Source organism: Phyllostomus hastatus, unplaced genomic scaffold (assembly GCF_019186645.2).
Source record: "Phyllostomus hastatus isolate PE091 unplaced genomic scaffold, TTU_PhHast_1.1 phas_contig_40, whole genome shotgun sequence".
NCBI classification, from domain to species: Eukaryota; Metazoa; Chordata; class Mammalia; order Chiroptera; family Phyllostomidae; genus Phyllostomus; species Phyllostomus hastatus.
Window position 1 is genome coordinate 59,683,624 of NW_025333872.1, and position 25,858 is coordinate 59,709,481.

Genomic DNA, 25,858 nt, shown 5'->3' on the forward strand with positions numbered 1-25,858 from the left:
TTCTGAACTGTGAAATTCAAAATATGAAAGAAATAGGAATCCGCTTCTTCCTGACTGTTTGTCAACCTCGCTGCCTGCTTGTTTGTGTTAAATGGCTACTGTGCTTTTTGAATCCAAAATCTGATTATATTTAATTAGTACAGGCATCTGGGATTTCTAATACACAAAGAGTTATTAAAGTAACAAATCTTTCTAAAATATGTTCTCCATGAAAGAATGTGTTAATTTATGCAGTAACAATTTTTTAACATGAAATAATTAACATGAAAACTGCAACAATTATGAATTCTTTGCAGTCTAATTTATATGTGAATTTTTCTCTAGATAATAATCTATTCAACTTAAACCCTCAATACTGAAAGTGTTTGAACAGAGGCATTTTATTTTTTCTATTTACTACACAGACCTACATTTACAGCAGGTCTTACCCAGAGTCCCGATGCCCGTGTCTGCCTACACTCCAAACATCCAGAGGTTAAACTGCCTTGACATTTGCTTCCTCAACAGTGATCTTGTCATTAACTTAGACCTTAAAGTAAACCCCCAACAAACCCAAAACACAGAGCAACTCTGTGTTCCTGTCTTTGTAACAATTCAAATCCGGAGAGGAGAGGGTTAAATAGGCAGGCCCTCTAAGTGAGAGAGCCGGAAGGGAGAGTCAGGGAAGACCAAGACCAGGGGGGTGTGTGCATCTGTACTGGGGAGTGTATGTGTGTGTGACAGAGAGGGTTGCTTTCATCACTTCATTGGTAGTGATATTACCATTACTACCAGTACTAACTACAACTATGTAACAGCTCAGCGTTTGCTTTGTGTGCATTCCCAGGGAAGCCGTGCAATTCTGTGATGTAGACAACTGTTATCACCCCTGTTTTCAGAGGAAGAAATAAAGGTTCAGAGAGGTTAGGTAACTTGCCCATAAACTCAAAGCTTATTAGCAGTGATGCTAGGATTCATACTGAGATAATTTGACTTCAAAGGTCAGGCTCCTAACCAGTCCAGTCCCTGACATTTTTGGGAGGGAGGGCTGTGTGTGTGTGTGTGTGTGTGTGTGTGTGTGTGTGTGTAAGAAGGAAAGAGGTCTGGCTACACAAAAAGACACAAAGCTTAGTGCTGCCAGGGAGAGGGGAAGGAGTGAATATTACCGGCAGCTTCTGCCGACTGTCTGCTCTAACTCTCACAACCACCTGAAAGGTCACCAACACCAGCCCTCTGTCCTGGATGAGAAAGCTGAGGCTCAGCAGGGCTACAGCTTATGCAAAATCCGTGGCTGGAAATGGCAGAGTCAGGATTTGAACACAGATAAGCCTGTATCCCAAGCTCCTGCGTGTCCCTTCACCCCAAGGACAATCTTGCTGGGTAGCGAGTATGGATGTATACATGGAGTGCGGTGCAGCAAATACTCATTCCGGTTGTTCCTGCAGTCACAACTGTATCTGGTTCCCAGAGAGAGAGCTGTGCACACTGCTCACGGAGCAGGAGAGCATGCCTGAGAAGTGTGGAGAAGAGACAGTAATTTTGGCTGTTTATCCTGCTGCAAACAGATATTTATTAAATACCTACTATGTGCTCTGTGTTGGTCTTCAGGCCAAATCACCTCCATAGAGAAATAGTAAGACTAGGTCTGCAGATATTTGGGAGAATTGCCATAACGGTACTTGTTCACATGTGTGTCTCTGTGTGTATACGTGTATGTGTGTGAGAGAGAGGGAGAGAATGCACAACCATCAGTGACACTGTTGAGAATACCCAGTGGATACTCAGTGTTGACAAGCGTAAAAACACTCGAGGCTGCTGTGGCTGCTGAGACTGCTGTGGCTGCTGTGGCTCAGTGACTGAGCGCTGGCCTGTGAACTAAAGAGCTGCTGGTTTGATTCCCAGTCAGGGCACATGCTTGGGTTGCGGGCCAAGTCCCCAGTGGGGGGCATGCAAGAGGCAACCATGCACTGATGTTTCTCTCCCTCTTTCTCCTTCCCTTCCCCTCTCTCTAAAAATAAACAAATAAAATCTACAACAATAACAACAACAACAACAACAACAACAACAACAACAGAGGCAGCGTTGAGGCCAGGACAGTTCCCAACAGAGAAGGCGATGATGAGAAAGGAGAGGACAGTGAGCATTCTGTGCTCAGGGTAAGGAGCCTCTGGGCCACACAGGTAACACGAAGTGGTGAGTGCACAGACAAACAGAGCTGGTATATAATATAATAATGATATAATATTTTCCTTTTAAAAGATTGATACTTCTTTATTGAATACCAATAGTCTTTTTTTCTGAAAAATTTCTTTAGGTACAAAAATAAAGATACTTTTCATGGAAAATATACATCAAACACAAAAACATTCAGGTTATGCGAATGGTTTTTGTATTTCACAACCCTCAAAGACCTTTTATAGGCAGCCCTTCTCACATGCATTATGTAAGGTAATTATTTTTGATTCCCATTTTACAGATGCTAAAAATGAGGCTTGGAAAGGTGAAGAGATTTGCCTGGGGACAGCGCATTGTGAGTGACAGAGCTAAATTCAAAGCCCGGGCTCCTGGCTCCCAGCTGCAGGTCCCTCAGTCTCACCAGCCGCCTCGGCAGTCTCGATGGAATACAACACAGCAACCGGGTGCTCTCCCGTCAGAGACGCACCCACAAATCTGCTGGGTGGTAGCTACAAATGCTAGACCTCCCGGTGACCTAACAATTCCACTTCTGTGAATATACCCAGTTAAGTAGGAGGATGTACATCTATCACCACGGCAGCTTAATTTACAACAGCTCCAAGTTAGAAGTACCAGGAGAATGGGTGAACTGATGTATTGGTAAAAGGGAGGACTACTCAGCCATGTAATGGGAAGGACAGCTGCTAGCGTGCAGCACCGTGATGAATCTCACACGTACAGTGATGGGTAAGGAGCCAGACACGGAAGACACACAGGCAAACGGAATCTATGGTGGCAGAGGGGAAGACGGCGGTCCCCTCGGGGGGAGGTCACTGGCTGGGAGGGGGATGGGGAGGCCTTCCAGGGTGCCGGCAGTGCTCCGAGTCTTCATCTGCGGGTGATTTCGGGGATATGTACAGGTGTAAAAATTCACTGATTTGTGCACTTCAGATTTATTCATTTTATTGTTTCTATATTATGGTTCCAAGAAAATGTAACTATGCATAAGAGCAAGTCATTCTTATACATAAGCCAGGTCTATCTCAACTTGTTAGGTTTAAATTGATGTTTGTCACACTGAGCTTTCTGAAAGCTTATGAAGAAAAAAACAGGAGCCTGTCAAGAATTCTCCCTCTGCTTCCTGTCTGTCTGATGGCTGGGGGCTCGGGGCCTTGGCAAGTGCAGCTGGGTGGCAGCTGCCGTGTTGGTGGTTACAGGAGACAGGTGTGGCGTGGATGTGTGAGGGTGAGACCGACAGAAGAGCCTTGTGGCGCCCGTGGCGCAGGCAGGGCTGGGGCAGCTGTGGAGTGACTCTGGGACGAAGGCGCAGCTTTGGGGCAGGGGAGGCTGTGGTCGGACCTCAGGGGAGGCAGTAGGTAGCATGGGGGTGAGAGGCCAGGGCTGGCGGGGAGGTCTGGAAGGGAAGGACCCGTGGCGATGGGCACTCCCACCGACCTCTCTAGGCTTCGACTCCTCGCTTGTGTGCACTACCACAACCACCTCAAGCTCAACACCTCCCAAACCAAACTCAACCTCTTTCTCTGAAAATAAGATCCGAGTCACTCACTTCTGTTCTTGGCAACTCCGTTCTCAGGACTGTTTGCATTTGACCATTTGGGAATTATCTGTGATTCCTCTCTCCGTTTCCTGAATAGTGTTCAAGCCTTTCCATTGTGTCTACACTCCATTCTTGCATTTGTTTATTATCTAAAAACTTAGTCCTATATGGGACATAACAAGAGTATTTTTTACTTACCACCTGCTATGCACTGGGTGCTATGCTAAATATGTTAAATGTTTTGTTTTACTTAATATTTGCAAAAATTAAAACACAAAGCAGGTAAAATATATTTCTACAAATAAGCCAAATGAGAGGGGGCAAAGTTAGAGGACTCGTCCGAGGCCCCAGGTGACGGAGCCGGGTTTCACGTCTGGTGCTGCCTGACTTCGGCGACGCTCCTGTACATCTGCCCTCCACTGCCCTGTGCAGCCTCATGCTTGCCGAGTCCCCTGCACAGGCAAGGCCCTCAAATAACTAATGCTGGCATTACTCAGAGACCATGGATGGTCAGAATTTAGCGAAGAGCTTATGACTAAAGAAGATCTGTCTGCTGTCACTGAGGGAAATGTACTGGTCAAAGAGAATGAGCAGCGCCAAATAATGTCCCGTTGGCTCTAGGACGTGTTGGCAGAGGATCACCCTCAGAGACTCTGGGCCTAGTCTTGACCTTCTTCCTGACCTAGGGCTTCTGTGTGCCGTCCCGTGCGGTGGGGGTGGTAGGAGGCAAGGCACACCAGAAGGGCTGCTTAACGCAGGCCCACATTCCAATTCTGCTTGTGCCTTAGGAAATGCCATCTCATCTGTCCGGGGGGGGTGGACAGACATTTCAGTGTGCCCTGAGATGGGAAGGTCACAACTGTGCTGAACAACAAATGTCACTCACAGTCCTAAATACCTGTCTGTGTTCAGCACGTGCTTCTGAACACTGCTCCCACTCCCATAATCAAGATGCTGCCTGACTGTGGCCTGTGGGGATCATAAAACCCAACTTGCAAATATTACCAGGCACATGGAGCAGCTGTGCGGAGGAGCTGTTTAATCCCCAGCAGAAACTCCAGCGTGCAGCACGCATGCCATCTGCAGAGCACACCAGCAGACACACGCCAGGACCTTCCTGCCTTGTAAAGAGGCCAGGGCAGGGCAGACCCTTGGGGTGAATTTTATAAACAGCTGAGTTGTGGTACAGCTGGAAAATGAAGGTCTTTCCAACTCTCACACAGGCATGGTAGGAGGTGCCCCTTAAAAACTTTTCCATAAAATAAAGGGAAAAGGGGATTTAGGACTAATCTCATAATTTCCTGTTCTTTTAATCATTGTTTGGACAAGAGACAGTCAATATAGCTTAAGAGGGAAGATGCAATAGAGACAGCCAAACCAGATCCAAATCCTGCCTCTGCTCTTTTACTAGCTGTGTGACTCTGTATGAGTTACTTAACCCCTCGGAGCCGATTTCTATTGTTTCCTCTATAAATGCCCTGCCCCTTCCTCTCCCTCCATCGTAAGACAGCTTTTCTTTCCTTCTTCTTGCAAATCCGGGGGCCCCCAGCCTTTGCTTCCCTTCCCTACCTCGTTCAATTCTCCAGTTTATTTATGTCTTACTTATCTCTTTCCGGAGTTGGGCATGGGTTTTAAGATATTTTGAAAGGGAAGAGAGAAGAAAAAAGAGTTTTAAGAAGGAAGGGTGGGATATTCTTTTTGGAAATTAAGTGAAGGAAACACGGTACAAAGGGTTTGAGGCCGATTCTTTGAGAGGCACCAGGACAGCATGGGACAGGAACGGTGGAGGGAGGTGAGGAAGCCATCAGAAAAGCAATCAGGACAGCTAGCTGAAGAAGAAGGCAAGATTGATGGCCAGGGCCAAGGGTGGCCACTGGCTCTGTTCCACAGCAGCTGTGAGGGGCTCCTCACATGCCCTCCCCCAGGGTGCTAACCACCCAGGGCCACAGTCAGGGGGACCTCACTCCATGAACTAAGTAGCCAGGCCCTGGCAAGAGCACCCCTGCCAGCATCCTCGGGCTTTGGGCCCTAACTTTTTCATTTATTGATGGTTCAAGGCTGTTAAACACAAATTCTGTGCAGCCCCAAGTCCAGAAAAGGGAGAAACAAATCCTGAAGCAGTCCCTCCAGCACCAGGAAGAATGGAAGAATGCTTACAGGACCAAACGCCAAGATCGACTCCATTCTCACCCCTTCCAAAATCAAGTATTCACGTCTCACAGCTTTCACTCGCTCTGCTCCGCTCTCCTTCTAGGTCTGTGCATTGAGATCTGACAGGTCTGCCTCAGGGTAAACTCTGTTGTTTAGGGCCGGGTTTCAGACACAGTGGCACTTCAGACCCTCTCAGCTTACCTCGACTCAAAGTCACGTCCGCAGTTTTCTCTGGATTGCCAATGCCAACCAAAGCTGCCCGTGCGCCTTTGATTAGAGATATGCATGCCATCTGGCCCCGCCGCGGCGGGCGTGTGTAGTGTGTAGGCATGCTTGCTGTGTGGGCATTTGGCTCCAGGACAAGAACTGCCACGTGTTGGGGAAATTCAAATAGCCAAGCTGTCTGACCGACATGTACTTCTGCATTTGGGCAGTATCTGCACGAGCCAGGATTTCAGGATTTTAGTTTAACATTTTGCCTCATCACTTGAGACTGCTGAGAATGATAAAAGCAGGGAAGAACTGGCATGCCATGAAAGAATTAAAAAATAAATAAGAATAAGAATTCCAGAGGTGGCCTTTACGAAATCTAGTAGAAAGCACCGCTCTATAACATATTCCAGTCACTGCTCAGCCTTGCTCAGAATAACCAGGCTTTGGTTAAAAACAACCACAGTGAAACCCTTCCTTCAGACACAAGTGTTATACTCTATGTGAGGAGCCTACATTTAATTGTCAACAGGACCTTTAACTCCACAGTTTTACCTGCTGACCATCACGTGAAGATCTAGGGGGACAGAAGATAACACTGGCGTTCTCTCCCTGGTGTCTGGCGTTCTAACAGCACCCGAGAGCTCCCCCACTGGAGTGGCTGATGGTTGGGATATATTTTTTTCTAGAGGCTAATTCTACAAACCTTTGGAGGGGGTGGGATGAAGTAGATGGTTAAAGGAGGTGATTTTTCAAGTAACTATGTTATCTTCTATTCTCCCCCTACATCCCCTTTTTACTGTTCTCCTTGCTCTGGACCCATCTGAACTCATCAATGGGCTCCTTTGATCTCTGGCTTCTGGTTGGGTTTGGCAGGAGAACTGGAGGGCTGAAGACAGCCTGGGTACGAGTCCTCCAGATCCATCCCTGCTGCCTCTCTCTGATGAAAGGTGGCCTCTCAGCATGGCTGTGTCCTTAGTTCTGGTGCCTGCTCCCCCACCCCCTTTGCCTTCAGGTTCAGGTCCACTGCTGTCACTAGCTCTGGGATGCCCATCACATCCTGCTGGTTTTCCCAAACCTTGCCTATACCTTTGTAAATAACTCCTTTATTAAATTATTCAGTGAGCATGTCTTCTGTTTTTTGCTGAGATTCTGATGGCATGATGAGCTATTACTTTACTAATCTGCTGGCCTTCCACAACCCTTCTCCAAAAGCAAAGTGTCCCAGGCCTTGACACCACGAGGAGGATGGCACAAACCAGAAGGACCACGTCACTCACTCATCAAAAAAGGAACACCATCTACTGAAACCTACTACAATATCCTACCTGCTGAGTTGTCAGATTCCTGCCAGATCAAGAAGAAAAAAACCCATCTGTAGAATGACATTTCAAATATTTTCTGATGGAAGGAAAGGAAAGGAGGGAGGAAGGGCTGTGCAGTAAATCACTGTTTTCAAGGATGTCATCACGAGCCATTGTCATTTAAGCACCTACCTTGTCTGGCTGTGTACTCGTTGTCTTCGATCAGTCTGGCCAGTCCGAAGTCGGCAATCTTGCATATCAGTCCATTCCCCACAAGAATGTTTGCTGATCGCAGGTCTCTGTGGATGTAATTCATGCGCTCAATGTAAGCCATTCCTGCAGCGACCTGTGGACACCAAGGGAACAGGGCACGTTACGCCTCGGCTTCATGTATTACATGTCATTGTATCTAAGGCAGGAATTCAGGTACCATGAGGCCTACCTGTGCTGCCATGTCCACAAGATTAGGTAGTTTCAGAGCTCTTCCTTCTCCATCTTTTAAGAAATCAAGTAAACTTCCTATGAACAAAACATAAAACCATTTCAATTTGCTTTGAAAGATAACAATTTCTAACAAAGGGCTGTATTTGGTTTTCTTATTAGAAGTAATGAGGTAACTGAATTAAATAATGCCATCGATGCAAAAGAAAGGTTTATACCAAAAACCCAGGAAAAAACTATGCAGTGAAAGGCAGAAAAAACCTTAAAAAATGAACAATGGTGATGTCATTTCCAAGGACAACAAAAATTTGATAAAACTAAAGAAATTGGACTCAATTCCCTTTTCATCACAAAGAACTTGTGAAGAGCTGCGCCACTTGTCTCACTCCCTGGTCGGCCCTGCACAAAGTGGTGAGGTGGGGAGATGCCTCCCAGCCTAGTGCCTCCTGAAATGCGGTCCTGGGACCAGCAGGGACAGCAGCCCTCAGGGAACTTGGTAGAAATGCAAACTCTCAGGTCCTACCCCAGATCTGCTGAATCAGAAACTCTGGAGGTTAGGCCCAGAAACCTGTATTTTAAGAAGCCTAGGTGACTCTGACATGTCGTAAAGATTGGGAATCACTGGCCTAGCTTATTTACAGATTTTAAATCAAGAAGAGGTCTGGAAGGGAAGGGAAGGGAAGGGAAGAGAAAAAAAGAAAAGAAAAGAAAAGAAAAGAAAAGAAAAAAGAAAAGAAAAGAAAAGAAAAAAGAAAAGAAAAGAAAATCTGGGAAATACAGGGTGGGGCAGTAGCTCATGGCAGCCAGGCCTTAACGGCCCCTGCATCAACACAGCTGGAGCTTTGGTGCCACCTGGATAACACACCTGAGGAGCTCAGAGCTGACACCAGGGTGCAAACAGTCACGTGCAGAGGCTGGAGGCGCATGATGGTCAAATTGATTTTTTTGTGCTTTAATCACAAAGTTATTTACCAAATAGCCCTGGATACAAAGGACAAACAAACTGCCAGGAAGAAAATTCCAAATATATTTTAAAAGTACACGGAAAGGAAAAATTACACTGTAATCCTCTGCTGTACAGTGGGTTGCCTTTTAAGGACATTTCTTGTTTGGTTCATCTATTTTTCTGAAACAAAGTGATCTTTGGCCTTATCCCCAACAATATTGCTTTGATTAGAAGACAAACAGCCACACACAGAGAGAATGAGAATAAAATGTGCTCTTTAAAAGCATGTCTTTCTTCATTTGATGTTTAAAAAGAAAGCTGACAAAAAATAAGACATTAAAAGATGGAGCCTAAACTTAGCCCAGAGACCAGTGTCTGATATTAATTGTTCAGCCCTGCAAAAAGGAAATTCAACACACGCTATGGCATTCAAAACAACAGCCAACGCACAGCTTTCTGTATCACTGATAATAAAAATGAATGTTTTCATAACCGAGAGGAGCTGGAACTCTTCATGTGCGGCATGCGCACGGCAGTGGTATCACAAGTACTTGGGGGCAAACTCGAGGTCATAGTTTGATTTAAAATGTTTCCATTCATGAGCGCACGATCTGCGCTTCCTGATGGGAATACCTGACTCATGCAGAAACCAGGAAAAAAGCTAGCAGGCCACTCCGTTCCTCTCCCCAAAACCACCCCTGCAGGTCCCCGGGAGGTGAAGCCCGGGGAGGCCGTGCCCACCTTTGTTCATGTACTCGGTGACGATGTAGATGGGCTCCTCGGACACCACCGCGTACAGCTGGACCAGCTTGTCGTGCTTCAACTTCTTCATGATCTGTGCCTCTTCGAGGAACGACTCGGGGGACATTGTGCCCGGTTTAAGAGTTTTTATGGCTACTTTTGTGTTTCCGTTCCAGGTGCCTGCGGACATCCACAACGGTAAGTCAGACCAAAGGTCCTCCTTTGGTGAAAAGAAGTTTTTTAATCAACAGCTATTAGCATAAAGTTAGACTGTAAGTTAAACAATATAGTTTTTGTTGATCAAAGACAATCAAATGTAAGGACTCTATCAAGTATTTCAACAGGAAAAATATGTTTACATTACATATGGCTATGATATGGTTTATAATTTAGCTTTTTTCTCACTTTGATATATACCACTTTCCTTGTCTGGTTCAGCTATGTGATTACAAATCTGTATCAAAAGCTCTGGACATTTCTTCACAAAAATGAAACTTCAGGGGTTAGGATGAGCCTGGCCATCCAATATCCACCCATTCGGCAGCAGAGTGAGCATGGAAGAACTGAGATTAAGTTCCACTTTACGGGGTATGCCATTTAGAAAATACGGCAACAGGCTGAGGATGTCTGGAAATTATATCTCTAGACTTCCCATTTTCTGCAGTGGATGAGCTATCTCAATACTTGACTGAGTCCTTGAAGAGTTGGTCCATAACTAAGATTGGAATTAGTGATAAGCACTAGCAAGAAGCTCACAGTCAACTCGCCCACACTTCAACCAGGTGAGAAAAGCCCCTCGGGTTCACTGACGGTGAGCCACAACAGGAGCAAGGACTTCTGTCAGCTAGACTGCAGAAGTCAGATACCAGCTAAGAAGGAACAGAAATACTTAAACTTAACATGTTAAAGTAATCCAGTAGGTCCAGAGGTAGGCCTAATTTATGAACGTCAGTTACCTCATCTGTAAAACACTGAAATGAAACTGGATTATCTTTTGAGTCTCTTTCAGCTCCCAAATTAAAAAAAAAAAAATCAAAACATGGTTTGTATGTGTTTCTATTATCAGTCCTATGACCTTGAATTAAAACTATTTATAAGGAAACCAAAAAATATGCTAAATTAGATTATGTTATTTTCTACTTGGAAAAGGCTAGATTGAGATTAATTTCCAAGCCCTGGCTGGCATAGTTCAGTGGATTGAGCACGGGCTGCGAACCAAAGTGTGGCAGGTTCGATTCCCAGTCAGGCCACATACCTGGGTTGCAGGCCATGGCCCCCAGCAACCACACATTGATGTTTCTCTCGCTCTCTCTTTCTCCCTCCCTTCCCTCTCTAAAAATAAATAAATAAAATCTTTTAAAAAAGATTAATTTTCATATTTAATATGACTGATTTTATAATTTAAAAATTCTGTAAATTGAAGAAAGCTTTGGTACCCTGTTAAAAATAAAATGTGGTTCATATCATTACAGCATGTAACCTGTAAAAATATGAATCATGAAAGAACAAGTAGCTTAAAGAAGAATTCATCAAATCTTATAAAATATCTGACTACTAAACTTAAAAAAAAATTTGACAACTTGTAAGTAGTCTTTGCTCTTTGAATGTTAGCACCCCAAAATTTTCAATAGAGATCTTCTTCTCTAATAACAACCCAGTTACTACACTGGCATTCCATCCTGACCCTAACTACCACAAAATGAGGTTTTATGTTCAGTGGGAAACAAAATCTTAATAATATGTGTAATGATTTAAAGTTCATAATTTAAAAGTTTGCAGATAAGGTTTTATACAGTGTCCAATCACTCCTGATTGTATTAGTGATTGGGTTCAAATTCTTAGCACCCAGAATATTAATTATAAATTGGGCAGAAGGAGGAAAGGAAGGTCATATAAACACATTTGACAATATTTGAGTTAAAGTCCAGAGGAGATGGAACAACAATGTAGACTCTGAAAGACAATAATAATGATACTTATTAAAATAGCTTATACAAGTACACACAAGACTGAGAATCTATCATCTATCTATCTATCTATCTATCATCTATCTACTTTTATATCTCTCTATCTCTGTCTCTATCTGTAACTTTGTATCTCTGTAGTACTTACTCATTGCCAGACTTGTTCCGAGTGCTCTGTGTTAAATCTTTTAGTGCAGACCACACTTAAACACCTACAGTGACACATAACAACAGGCACTTCTCTATATTATTTTAACTGAGTCTAAGAAAGGCAGAAGGAGGATTCCATAAGCACTAACACTGTCTTCCTGACAGGTGTTTTGGGTGAGACCCAAGTCTGTGGATTGTCTTTAAGCAAAGCTGCAACTGCCAGAAAGGGAGTTATAACAACAGTGGGGAGGGCCTAGTGCAGATGGCCTTGTCAATGGCATGACAACCAAATCAAGAGAACTACGTGTGTCTACTGAGCACCTACTATGTGCGAGGGACTTTAAACATGTCCATTGTGGTCCTCAAAACAGTCCTATGAAGTATGTATCATTCCAGTTTTACAGATGAGGAAACTGAGGCTCAAAGAGGTTGAATAGAACCTTTGCCCATGGTTAATCAACTAGTAAAGACTGAGCAAAAAATCCAGGCCCAATGAACAAAAAAGCTCATGGTTTTCTCATGCAGTAGCCCATCTATAGCATCTTACCTTCCCAGATCTTAGGAAGAAGAAACACCAGGGTCCTATTGTACTGGTTTCCTGTTCTGTGCCTTAAATACCACATAAGGTAGGACAGAAGAGTACAGGACGGCACTGCCATATTCTGAAAATCTGGATGGCCTGTATCAGCTATTCAGGTTAAGTGTCTTGGTCCCAACGGCTGTTAAACGTCCTTTGTTCAAAACTATCCTTTTAATTGGCTTTGAGATGCAGCCATAACAAAATGTACCCTCTGCCTTACCAAGCCAAACTTCAGCGAAACACCCCTGACCCAGCTTCTTCTCCAGAAACAACGAATCACGTGCAACTTCCCAAGCATCTTTAGCCAATCCAGAAGTTTGTGGGGTATAACTCGATGCAATCACAGTTAAGTTAAAACACAAACCATCAGCTTTCTCTATAGGAAAGAGGATTAATAAAGAAAACACAGTCCTTATAATCCATAATCATGCATGCACTAGGGAAGATGGAAGGTGACTTGCCCTTTCGGTGAGTCATTGGACTGAACTTACTGAGTTCATTGGACAAGCATTTGCAGTTGGAAATGAAGAGCAATGCATTTGGTCCAGGCTGGAACATTCCTTGTACCATTTGCTGGTTTATGAATTGAGACACATATAATAGTATAATTCGAGCCAGTTGCCAATTATATCTTAACCACTTATATCTTTTTTCCTATAATTTCTAGAATTCCAAAATCAGAACCATTATTCCTGCTATCAGTAATCCAAACTTTCCTTCTGGGTCACACAGTCTTTATTTTCACCTTCCATCTTTGACGTTCAGGACTTCCCAAATGAGGAAGCTAGTGATAGAATAATTGAGTCTTAGCATACCCATCCATACTTCCCCAAACTGCCCATTTCCCAGTCTCTTGATCAACTGCAGGGATTCTCGAGGGATTTCCCAGACATCTTTGGTTTTGACAGACAGATCGGTAAGCCTTGGCATCCCTTTGTGACAGGGAACTACTAGGCGGCAGCACAGACCTGCAGCTCTCTCTGATGGAGTGGGGACGGCGGCAAGAGAGGGAGAGAAAAGCAGAACACGTGAAACAATAGCACCAACAGGCGCACAGACCCAGCCGGCACACGGCATTGCTCCCACAGGACTGCAGCGCAGAGAACTACACACACTGGGGGATCAGACGCCACACACTGAAACATGTTTATCAAAGGCAGGATAGAGGACATTTGAAATCTGAACTCCTCCACACCCCCAGGTATACTATAATCTATTCATATAAACAGATATAGCCTGTTTTAGTTTCTATACTAACTAGGTAAAAAAAAATTCAGCCCAATATGCTAATAATATGTTCTCTGAAAATGCCTCCACTAATTTCCGAAGGTACCTTTGGAACGCAGAATGTTAGTACGATTATCCCCCGCACCAAAATCAAGGGTTTGGGGAGTATATTTAAAATTGTAACTTCAGTATAGAATCCTTCTACAGAACATTAGGTTGTTACAAACTAAGGATGAAGATCACACCTGGCAGGGGAAAAACGAGGCCACATTTCTCTAGTGATTTCTCTGGCATTTTAACTGACTCTATTCTACTAGCCAGGTACTCTTGCTTCTTTCCTATCTCCCATTAAAAATGTTTATAACAATCTCCAGTGTATAATTTAGGAGTCTGGTGTGTAGGCAGAAAGAATGAAAACTAAAATCTGTAGAAACTCAAGGATGTAAAAGAAGTTGATTTCCCAAAAGAAAGGAAAAAAGCAGTTATCACTGTGGGGTGATTTGGAGGGTTCTCTCTCTCTTCCTTTAAAGAATATGCCTTCTAGAATCTAGCGATGGCTACGGCGAGGGGAAACTGCCTAAATGCTGAGTTAAACACCTGTCAGGTGGGAAAAGGTGACGAAGGACAAAGGATCCAGGCAGAGACAAAAGCTGCATAAGGCCAGGCTGTGAGGTGGACAGGCCCCGCCCCGCCCCACTGGAGGTCCCTCAGGGCAGGGAAATCAAATGTGGTATTGCTGCCTTTTCTCTAAGAACCAGTTCTAAGTTACTTTTTTATTCCTTCATTTTTGATAGAATTAGGTTCTGAGATGTTTAGACAGGAAATTATTTATGAACCGATATTTCAAAGGCATTTTGTTGTGTGAGAGAAAGAAGGAGGGAAGAGGAAAAGCCAATATAAAAAACAAATCTAACTTGAGATGAATTTTTTTGAGATTAAAAATGTCTGTTACTCTTCATATCCTTTCTCTCCTTCCAGCTTTATGATGCTATTAAGTTGCCCTTTCCAACACAATATTTTCAAATGATCCAAACCCTGGGCATCCTGCTGATGTTTGGCTGTGATGCGATATATTTTGGCATTTGAAAAACCCTTACAACATGCAGGCATTTTGAATATGTCATTTAAGCTCAGGGACATATTTTGTTCCATTTCTCTCAAGTATTTCATCAGAATCCACATAAACTAAAGTCTCCACTGCCCTAATCAATAAATACTCTAAGTGTTGCTAATTTTTTCACTTGTTCATTAGTACCAAGGATCAACAGATAGGTATTTCTTATTGCCATTTTCAAAAGACTGCTTTTATTGGTTGCTAAAAAGTTATACACACATACTTATATTTTTTAATGCATGTGTATACAGCAAGAGTTGAGGCCAGGACATGTTCTATTTTGAGGTACTGCCTTTGTCCTGAAGAATCATATAAAATTATACAAAAACTCCTGGATTTCATGGGATATAGATCTGTATCTGCACATGTATATCCATATCCACCTGTGTGTATTATAGAGTGCTAATCTACGAAAGAAAGCAATCATTTTAACACTTGCACATGAGAACATATTGTTTAATAAAGTGTACAAATCGCACATCCAAGCATCTAAACATCTTAGTATACATTTCTAGGGAGAACAGACTAATGGTGACAGCTGGGTGTTAGGAAGGAGACTGATCTACTGTCTGAAAAGGTTTAACGCAGTAGCTGTAACTGAGCTGTGAGCCACGCAGGTCTAGGTCTAGCTAGGAGAGAGAAGTATCAGTGGAGAGGAGAACGTGGTAAATGGACTGAGAAATTCCTCTAGTCACGAGAACGACATGCATGCGCAGCTGTTCCTGAGACAGAGCTGTGTGTGAGGTGACAGCAGAAACACAACACCCTGGGGGGCCCTGTGTGAGTTCCTTCTCAGGGACTGTCCCTGCTCCCTCTCATGGTTTCTCAAGTACATTCTGCAGAGGAAAAGGCAAGATACCTTTTAGAGTTTAACCTATTGCTTTCCACTTGGGAAACTAGAATGTTACAGAATCTTTTGATGGAACTTATAATTATGGCAGAAAACCATCAACAGAACCTATTTACCCACCTTGAGGGGCTAGCAAAGAACACTGCAGTTGACCTTTGAACCATGTGGGCGCTAGGGGACCCGGCCACCAAGCCATTGGAGATCCACATTTGACTTTGGACACCCCACAGGCTTAATGAACTACTAAAAGTCTACTGTTGATTAGAATCCTTACTGAACACATATAAATAGTTAACCAATGCATATTTTGTGTTAAATGTATGATATACTGTAACCTTATAATAAAGTAAGCTAGAGAAAAGAAATGCTAAGGAAATCTTAAGGAAGAGAAAATACATTTATAGCACAGTATGTATTTAATGAGAAAAAGCTGCAAAGATGTGGACCTGGGCAGTTCGAACCACGATGGGCAGGGGTCAGCTGTGTTTTACTGGTGACTTTGTATGTGTATGTTGTACCTCCCTTCTCTCTGCCTTTCCCCTTTCCTGCTCTGTGCCCACCCCGTCCCACCAGTGTCCAAATGGTTAGTCACTAGTTAGAATTAAGGTTACCTGAGTAATGTTGTACAAGCTGCTGAAGTGTTTCAAACTGGGCCCGGGTGGTGATATAATATCCACCATTGTCAAGTTTGCGAATTTTATAATGTTTGACATGGTCTCCTTTCATATCATCCCAATCACGTATAGAAAGTGAATAGGCACCTGGTAAACATGCAAAGCATTAGCAGCTCCAATCATTTTGAGTACTCGTTTGTTATTTAGGTCTCATTTGCTTGACTATTCTGATTAATAATTACCAAGAGGAGACACACACATATACTCACACACATGCATGCACACATTTCCACTCAGTAACACAGGAAGAAAACACCTCTTTCCTGAAAATGTCAGAATATATTAGCAATAAAATGCCTGTGCCCTTGAGAATAAAGGCTTCTCGAATTTTTCCCCGTAATCCTCCCTCTCTCCACTTGCCCTGCTTCCCCGGGAAGACGAAGAGGCACAGACAGTCTGGGCTGTGACTGCTCCCCTGGTCTCCATTACCCACGGAGCATCATGGAGGCAGGGAGAGCCTGGGCCAGGGACACATGGGGGCTGTTTCTCCAGAAGTGAGCTTCCACTTTCTGCCTGCAACACTGTCCCCAGGAGCAGATAACCAGTGTCTGCCAGGTCAAGCCAGAAGGCCACTGCTCCTCTCCTTGGCCCAGCTCCTCCTGTGGGCTCTAATGAGATGTTAAATCACAAAAAGGCCAATAGGTGGAGGAAGAGCAGTCCTCAGGAATGAAAAAAAAAAAAAAAGCACCCAAAGAAATGCAAAAACAACCTGTATGTCTGGTACTTGAGGAACTAAGAGTTTCAGAAATCCCTAACTCTGAACGACTTGGGAGCACACGGTGACCTTGTGCATTGGAATGAGTGTTGCTGCCCCAGACCCTGCTACAAGAGGAAGGTCTTGATCTGGGGCCGCTGCAGTCTTTTTGGAGCTGTCTGTAGCAGGGGTGCCCCACCTTTCCGTGTCTCTGGGCTACACTAGAAAATGAAGAGCTGTCTTGGGCCACACAGTAAATACACTGTGACATGCAATCACAAAAAATTCTTGTGATGTTTTAAGTAAATTTACGACTTTGTGTTGGGCTGCATTCACAGACATCCTGGGCCGCGTGCAGCCCGCAGGCCGCAGGTTGGAGGCCCCTGTGCCTGGAGGAAAAGCTGAGAATAGGACTCCCTCACAAGGCAGGGAGGACGTGTGCCATTTAAAAATCCTGTTCATTAGAGATAAGCCTTTCATCTCTTCTGGGTAATTCACAGATTTCGAATGACAAGCGAATTCTTCAGCTTGTTATCTTACCTTTGGTGGTTTCACTCTCACGGATAAGAAAGGTACCTCTTGGGTTTCCAAAGGACAAAAGCTGTCGTTCAGCATCTTTTCGGCCAAGTTTTCCAAAGTACCACCTATGAATCAGATCAAGAAAAAGAAACATTTTATAAGAATCACGTACAAAAATGGAATCATGCAAGCTCTTTTGCCCATGAGTCCTAATCTCCGATTTCATCCTTAGCCTTTCCCTATCTATGAATATTTTTTCCCTAGCCTCACCTAGTTCCCTTTCAATCTATTCCTAATTCCACTCCTAATCCATCTCTTTCACTCTTTAAAAAACAATTAGATTTGGATTGTGGGTTATTTTCCTTCTCTCCAGAGATGACAAGAACTGGTTTGTGTTAAATCTGCCACCTGCCTCCCAAAAAGAGAAATCTAAGACCTTGTTTGAAATGGCAGCCACAGGAAACTCTTCCCACACACATCTACAACACCATGGGTTTCTGAGCATAATTAGAATCCCAGGAAATAACAAAACACAGTCTCAGTGTAGATAAAGGCCATTAATCAGGCACTTAAAAAAAAAAACTCAGAATGGACAAAGAACAAAGACACAATATTTTCAGTTATTTCCTGCCTATAGGAACTCTGAAAAATGGTCAGGACTACCCCTGATTTGTGACAAGCGCTGGCCTTGGGTGCTGACTGCACTGTCTTCCTGTTCAGCACGTGAGTGTGAAGATGCTGATGAGCAGAAGGCGTCTGCCCGGCGTCTGGCCCAGGCCTGCTGCGTGTGCGCCGCGGCACAGCTGCAGGGCCAGGCGATGTGCACAGGCAGTGAGCACGTCCTTGGAAACGACTCTGTGTCACGGATGTGCTCATGTTCTTCCTGCGATGACACTCCTGTGCCACTTTAGGAAGAATTGCATCAAGTCACCTCACAACCTCTGTCATTTGCCTTTCATCTCCCCCCTGCACTCTCTAGCCCTGATCACGGTGCGGCAATTAGTTCACGCTTCAGCACTAGGTGCCGAACACGCAGCAGGTGCTCCAAGACCTCACGGGAGAGTTCGGAAGCATTCCACTGGAATCTGTGTGCAGGAACAATTTTTAGAATATTTTACTGTGAGAGGATCCAGTTCCTAAAATGAAATTTCAATTCATTATACTTGAACACAGCTATTATATGTTCACTGTCAAATTCTTTTGTGAATGAAAGAGCTTCACTGAAGATAAGAAAAGACACGCTGCGTGTTAGCTCCGCAGCGACTTTTAAAGGCACCAGACTGTGCAGCGATTCTAACCCAGCACAAGATGGTGTAAAGAGAATTATACCAATTATTTGTGAGAAATGACTTTGTGGGTTTGTACCAATTAAAATGCAGCACAAACACGAACATGGTGAAAAGAGAACTGTTAGAACAATGGATTGCATGAAAACAATAGTATTTTAAAATAATGATAATTAATTGCATATGTAAAACCACAGGCATTATTTTCAAATGCTGTTTTCTTCTTTGAAAACATAATATTAAAAATCTTGACCACTACAAATACAACTTAAATATATAGTGGGTAGGTTCTCAGCTAAATTAAAAAAATGCTACATTTTGGTGGTACCTTTTATGCTGAAAGAACAGAAAGATGTCTGCTGATCTGCCCTAAAATAGAAATTCAGTACAAATTCCTTTATTCGCTGCTGATGAAACACACTTCCCGGGAGAAAAAGGAGCTTGGAACTGCTGAGGATGTGAGAGTGGGAAACCACACAGGTCTCCTCAGAGGAAATGCAAAGGAATTAAAGACAAGAGAGTGATCCAGTTGGGGATTTGGCTGAGGTGTGCAGTCTAATCCTCCCTGAAGCTTAAACAAATCCAGGGCAAAATTAAATATCAGAGCCAAAGGTTGGGCTGACTTTTCTCCTAAGGCAGGGCGGCCTCCACTTAGTGGGCGAGGCAGGCCCCCCGAGGTGTCCGGGAGAAGGCCAGGTCTCTCTGCCTTTGGGAGATCAAGGCCCAGCTCCCTTTCCCTCAGTTTGGAAATTAGGGTCACCACCCAAGCCACCAGCAGTCCTCCACATTGGAAGTGCCAATGAACCCCCACATGCCAGGAGACAGAACAATGGTTGGTCTTTCTACAATGCTCCCAGCCTATGGGCCACTTCCAAACCTGTTAGCTGTGAAATCTTTAGGCTAACTGCTAGCCATGAGTTACTATCAAAGAAACCAACGGAGACCCCAAATCAAAGGGAAGGACCATTTGAAATGCATCACCACAGGACTTATCAAGCTGTAGGGCACAACCTACGTGAGATAGTTCCACCTGGGGCACAGAAGATGTACCTTTTCAGTGCTTCTGCTTAGACTGAGGAGGAAAATCTCAATTTGATCATTAACAGTTATTTGCCTCCCCCTCCCCTTCCCTCTCTCCTCTCCTCCCACTCTTTCTCCCGAATTTCCCTTTCTTTCTCTTTTTTTTTTTCAGTGGACTACTATAGTCCACTGTTGGCAATAATACATTCTCTAGCTAGGATTTCATCACATTTTTATGGTTGCTTTCTATCTATGGCAAAGCACATTGGGTTTTCATTTAGGTTGTTGATACAAAGTTTCCTTTCAAAATGAGTATGTTTTAAAAAGTGGGCAGGCTTAAAAAATAGTTAACAGTAGCAGTATGATACAGATATGGCAAAACACAATGAATAGGCCTGGGAAACATGGCATTACCATAGTTTCTCCATGCTTAATCCCTCCAGTGAATTTCTTCTCCGTCCTGTATGATGTTAATGGAATTTTACTGTGTGAGACAACTTTTTAAAAAGGTGGTTAAGGGAAAACAACAGAATAGAACATACTCTTCTGCCTGGATAGAGTCAACTGGAGCCACGTAATTGCTAGGAATATAACCCGTCTCTCCGGTTGTCAAGGAGCGGGCTTCCCACCAGTCTCCTTCCCTGCAGAGAAACAAAGAGAGAAAGAAGTGAATACAATGACCATTTCAATGTTTTGCAGTTGGCCTCAAGGCCGTAAGAGTGTATGACTATCTCCTCGTCACTCTGCCGTCTGATTTCCCCAAATGCCAGCACAGCCCTCTGTGAGGGCCGAAGGGTCCACCGCCGTGAGTTGAATCCAGTGTTGTCTCTCATCTCTGGCCTCATTTGTGAATTAAGAATGTAGGATACTGGTCAGGAGAGGGCTTCCTGAGTAGGGGGTGTTTTTTGCTTGGTAAATGTACCTGACTTGGAGAGAGGGGGAGGGAACCCAGTCCCAGGCTACTTAAGAAACACACGGAGACAAAACGACAACAAAATGTTAATTATGTGAGGAGAAGGATGTGTTAACCTTATTGTGGTAAACATTTCACAATATATACATATTAACCCATTACACTGTATACCTTAAACTTACACAATAGTATGTCAATTATATTTCAATGAAGCTGGAGAAGAATAAAGCACACACCGATAGTGCTAATTTAACCAACAGCTTCTATTTCATCCCCCACCCTGAAGCAAACAGCCTCCTCTGGGACTGCTGGAGAGATGAAGCTGTTGGCTTTAGTGTCATCTGCCAGCCATTAAAAGATTCATCAGAAAAAGAAAAAAAAAACCCCACACACACCATAGCTGCAAACACATCATCTGAGCGAGGAAGCCTGTTCGGAGGCCCAGTAAGAGATGAGAGCGTATTCGGAATACTTGCCTTGCTTGCTATGAAGAAAATGGGTAGAATAATGACCATACTACAGGGTAAGCCCTGCTCAGACATGTTCAACATGAGGCTATTTCATTGCCTATTTACAGCAATGACTGGAGTCGGGTGGGGGAGAGGAGGATGGGTGTAGCCGGGTGTGTACAAGTGCAGGGGGAGGACCAACACCGGTGGGATTCTTGGTCACACTATTTCTACATCAACGACAGCCTGGTCGCACTCTGGTGCTCTCAGAGCTGTGGGCTGAAGGACGTGAAAGGGGGCACTTAGGACACCACTCTTAGCTTGAAACAGATGAGTAAATTGAATGGGCAGAGGTCGTGTGCTCAGACTCACACAGCTGTGTGTGGCAGAGAGCAGACATGGAGAGTGTGCCTGCACCTATCACTATGGTTAGCAGATGCGTGCGGGGCTGTGGCTCCGACGCCAGCGCTGTCCGAGGAGCCCTCCGCCAGCCTGCAGTGAGGAGTGTGCGGGGCTGCGAACTAACGCCCTTGAGCAAACTGAGAGACCAGAGCTGAGACACCTAGCCCACCCGATCACCGGAGACCCCTTGCCTTCTCGCCTTCCTATTTTGGTCCTTGGAGTCAGCAAGAGAAACTCCAGGCCTTTCTTAAGATCACGTTTTGGCTGGGCTATGTGTCAAAGCCCTCAGTGAGGGAAGAAAATGTGTTGGCTCTTGGCCCCGGTCAAGATCTTCCCCAGACTCATGTAATCAGGTCGAGAATAACCAGCCTCCACATGAAACACAAGCTTTACTCAAGACTCCTGCGCTCCAAAGACTGAATCTGCGCAAGGTGATTGGTGAACGTCAACTCCAGGGAGGATTCAGTAAAGTCACAGACGAATGGTGGCAAGCCCACGGGCATCATGGGTGCAGCTGTGGGAAGTGTTTGCTGGCACACGTCACACAGAATAGCCCACAGGAAAACAGGGTGCTGGCAAAGGATTTTTAAAAACATTTGCTGTCATTACTTTTTCAAGTCTTCCCTTTTATACCCCATCAAACAAGTTTAAACAGAAAAAAAATCAGTCAAAAGAAGTAAGTGTTCTCATACCCAGAAAGTCCTTTAATAACCTTAAATTTAGTTCATGTCCAGGCTTTTATTATAAAACAATTTACACATACACATAATAGATGTAGGAGGGGGACCCCCCAAAACCTGGAATTATCTTATGGGGGGCGGGCCCCTTGTAGCACAGGCGTCCCCCGCTGGGTGAGTGTTCTAGGAACCCATCTGTACCGGCGCTCCAGATGGCACTGTTGTGAGGGGCTGCACTTGGTCTCAGTGGTTTTTTTTCTGAAGGCTCTTTCAATGTGTTTGCCCATTTCATGACGGGTGAATTACGAGTGCACCTGCCCGCACCCTGCTGAGTGTTCAGTAGTTTTTAACTAAAAATGGCATGACCCTCCCATGCCCCAGCCTCCCTAGTCACCTGATCTTGCCCCCTCACCCAAGTGACACTTTTTTGTTTCCATAGATGAAAAAAGTCCTCAAAGGGAAACGTTGTGCTGAAGTGGAGGAGGCGAAACAAAAAATATCAGAAGCACTAAAAGGCATCAAAATTAACGAGTTTAAAACTGTTCTGAGCAGTGGAAAAAACATCCCAATAGGTGTACTGCATCAAATGAAGAGTACTTTGAATGAAAGTGACTTAAGTTTAAACATGTAAGAATAAATACACAACTTTTTATAAATAAACTTCAGTTTTTTGGTTCCCCCTTGTATATATGAACACCTGTAACCCACTACCCAGTTTAAGAGCTAGGTCATCATCAACTGGGTGGAATCTATCCTGTGCTTCTTCCCTGCCGCATCCCTCTGCCTTTCAGGTTCAAATCACAAAATTAAAACTGTCAACACTGTAACAGTTTCTGTTGGTATTATTTCTATGTCCTCCAAAAACAAATACATGCAGCTGTAAGGATATCATTTGAGAACATATGGGGAAGTTAATTTAAAAAAAACAAAACAAAAACATTTCATGTGTTTAAAGAAATAGCTTTGGAGACATTGTCTTTAATACGGTGACAATGTTTAGTGCTCTGAAGTTCCACTAGATGGAGACATTTCATCATAAAAAACAATACCTATCATTTCAGTGCCTTCCCTTTTTTTCCCCTACACCCCATGCCCACCTGAAAAATGCTCCAAAATAGTGATAAAAAAATTAAGTGCTTGCAGAACAGGCTTATTTTTTAATGCAAGACAACCTTCAATAAGTTAGTTCTAATTTATTTAAATTAAGGAAAAAAGTATAGTATCAATTTTGGGGTACAGGTAATGCCATTGGGGCAGGAAGCCAATATGTTTTGCTGCAGGTTGGGACAAGTCCAGGCTTATTCAGGTTACCTGTTATTAGTCAAGTAATTTCCATGGCAAATCCAGCATAAACTATCTTATTTTGGTCTGGGTACCTGAAGAGGTTAGTATAAAGTAGACTCCAACTATCAGCTCATTCTAAAGCCAGGAATTCATGGTTTTCTCTTCAGTGACTCCATTAACTTCATAAGGGTTTTCAGTTATTCATGAGAAAGATAAAAACCTTTTCTCTTTTTCTAGGCCATCTAGGGTCACTTTCTTTATCAAAGGAGATATGAGGTGACAAGGACACGATTCGTCAGGTAGTATGTTTCATACGTTGTGCCCAGAGAGGCCGGCACAGACACCAGAAGTGTAATTCACCCATAGATTAACAATACACTCTTTACAGATCATTCATCTTGATTTAGGAAAACAGGATCTCTACCATACTACCTTTTATTTCTTCACTCGAGTTATTGTGAGTGATTACCATTATTAGAGGGACATTTATTTAGACTGTTCTTACAGTTCAGATATCTCATTAATTTAAGAGTTGGTGAGATTTTCTTTAACTGTGATCTTGCTCTGATTCAAATATATGATTTAAGCTCTGGCTGTGAATAGGTTTTAAGTTTCATAACAGCTTCCCCTGTCCTTCTAATTTAAAAACATTAAAAGAGCCCAGTTCCAATCCCTGAAATTGCTCAAAGGGCTTGAGGTGCCAGGAACCGGGAGCCCTGATGGCCAGCAAGTGGCATTTGCAAACAAAAGTCAGCTGTGAAGCAGTTTTATTATAAACGTTAGATTCTTTCTCAGTCTGACACCACCTGTCTCGCTCCCAGAGAGCGTAAATGTTTAGATGGGGCTCTAAACCAGGACTACTTGTGAAAAGAACTTGAAAGGAGTCACTACTCTAGGCAACGGCCACTATTTCACTCTGTTTATTAAATTTTGAAGAGTTGCTGTGTTTCTAGGTGGTATGTCATTCCTCATGAAATGGGGAAATAGGGAATGAAACAGATGAATTTAAATATTTTGCAAAACAGGTTCAAGTGTAATAATGTCCAAACATTATCACTGCTGAATACTCACAGCAGGTCAGTGAAGGGCCCCCACCCCCAGGCTGGGCGGCAGTGCCCTCAGCTCTGGGCACACCTACACGTGCACGTCACGTGGCTCAGGCTGCACTTTCAGACACAAAAGCCAGCCCTGTGGCCTCCCATTTCTGCCTCCTGTCAGGGAAAGGCGTGGGAGGACACACACTGGGGGGTGTGGCAGCTGCCCCAGAGAGACAGAGCCCTGTCCCTCCCTCTTTCAGCTGAGGGGGCCGGGGGAGGAGGGGGCGGGACGGAGACGCGTGCCATCTGGTGCTGTGTGGCTGCTTTGTTTTTCCTGCATCGTTTTGTCTTCCCTGTTATTACCCTTGATTTCAGGATATTGTATTTGTTAAAAAGAAAAAGCTTATTTTCCCCCCATAACCTTAATAAAGGGCATTTACATGGCATGTAGGATGAGGAATTCCTCTGGCAAGAAGAAAGAATATTAAAGGGAGGGAACCTTTGTAATATTTTCTTCTAAGAGAATAGGGTCAGAGGCTCAAAGCCTTCTATAAACATCCAAAGCCATGCATGCAAATAATGAAATATAGATTGAGATAGATGAGATCTTCTTTGTATGTTTCTCTGAAATTTCAATTGGATGCCATTATAGATTCTATCCATATTAACAAAGGAAGTGGTCATGCCTTTGACTTTGGCAAGGACTGGCTTTGCAAGTGCCCTACAACCTGGTGCATAACCCCATTTGCACATGGAGAAAACCTACAGAAGATCTGGGTATGGTACTTCCTACAGCTCCTTAGTTCTTACCTTTCAGAAGCTGGTTGAAAGCTCTAACGAGCCTTGGCACTGAGAGACTATTACATGAAATGGGGAGGGAAAGTGCAGTGTATTTCAGAATTCGAAGTCAGCAGACTCGGATAAGAAGCATTCATCAAAGAATCAAACTAACAATAAGGTATTGGAAATCAGAAGAGATCAAAGTCAAATCTCTTCCTCCCCCAGCTCCCAGCTGACCTTTCATCTTTCTATGACTTGAATGGTTCGGTCCCTCTGATGGGAATCTCCGGGCCTTCCCAAGACAAAACCTGACACTGTACTTAGGATGCATCCCCACGTGCCACCCTTGGCTCTGCCACTTTCTAGCTCCTCTGTGCACCTGGGCAGCTTCTGAACCTGAGCCTCTGGCTCCTCATGTGACACCCAATGACTGCGAAACACATCTTAGACAGTTGCTATGAAGAATAATGAGCCCTGGCTGGTGTTGCTCAGTGGACTGAGTGCTGGCCTGCGAACTAAAGGGTTGCTGGTTCGATTCCCAGTCAGGGCACGTGCCTGGATTGTGGGCCAGGTCCCTAATAAGGGGTGCTCTAGAGGCAACCACACATTGATGTTTCTCTCCTTCTTTTTCTCCCTTCCTTCTCCTCTCTAAAAATAAATAAAATCTTTTTAAAAAAGGGAATAAATGAGACAGTTGCAATTTAGCACATGGCTGGCACATAGGAGCCTTTAA

The 25,858-nt window shown here is 43.9% G+C and overlaps 1 protein-coding gene across 5 annotated transcripts in view; it reads right to left on the reverse strand.

The window, feature by feature from the left end:
* The window catches only part of FYN (FYN proto-oncogene, Src family tyrosine kinase), a 200,325-nt gene that overhangs the window by 29,611 nt on the left and 144,856 nt on the right, over positions 1-25,858 (reverse strand). For 4 of the 5 annotated variants that reach the window (XM_045843128.1, XM_045843129.1, XM_045843127.1 and 1 more), the window contains 7 exons: positions 20,126-20,224; positions 17,299-17,402; positions 16,002-16,151; positions 13,015-13,179; positions 9,506-9,685; positions 7,820-7,896; positions 7,570-7,723 (listed from right to left, as the gene is read on the reverse strand). In XM_045843128.1, the coding sequence (XP_045699084.1) occupies positions 7,570-7,723; positions 7,820-7,896; positions 9,506-9,685; positions 13,015-13,179; positions 16,002-16,151; positions 17,299-17,402; positions 20,126-20,224 (929 nt within the window). Of the gene's footprint in view, positions 1-7,569; positions 7,724-7,819; positions 7,897-9,505; positions 9,686-12,419; positions 12,576-13,014; positions 13,180-16,001; positions 16,152-17,298; positions 17,403-20,125; positions 20,225-25,858 lie in introns of all 5 variants that reach the window. The other variant, XM_045843132.1, reaches the window with a different exon arrangement.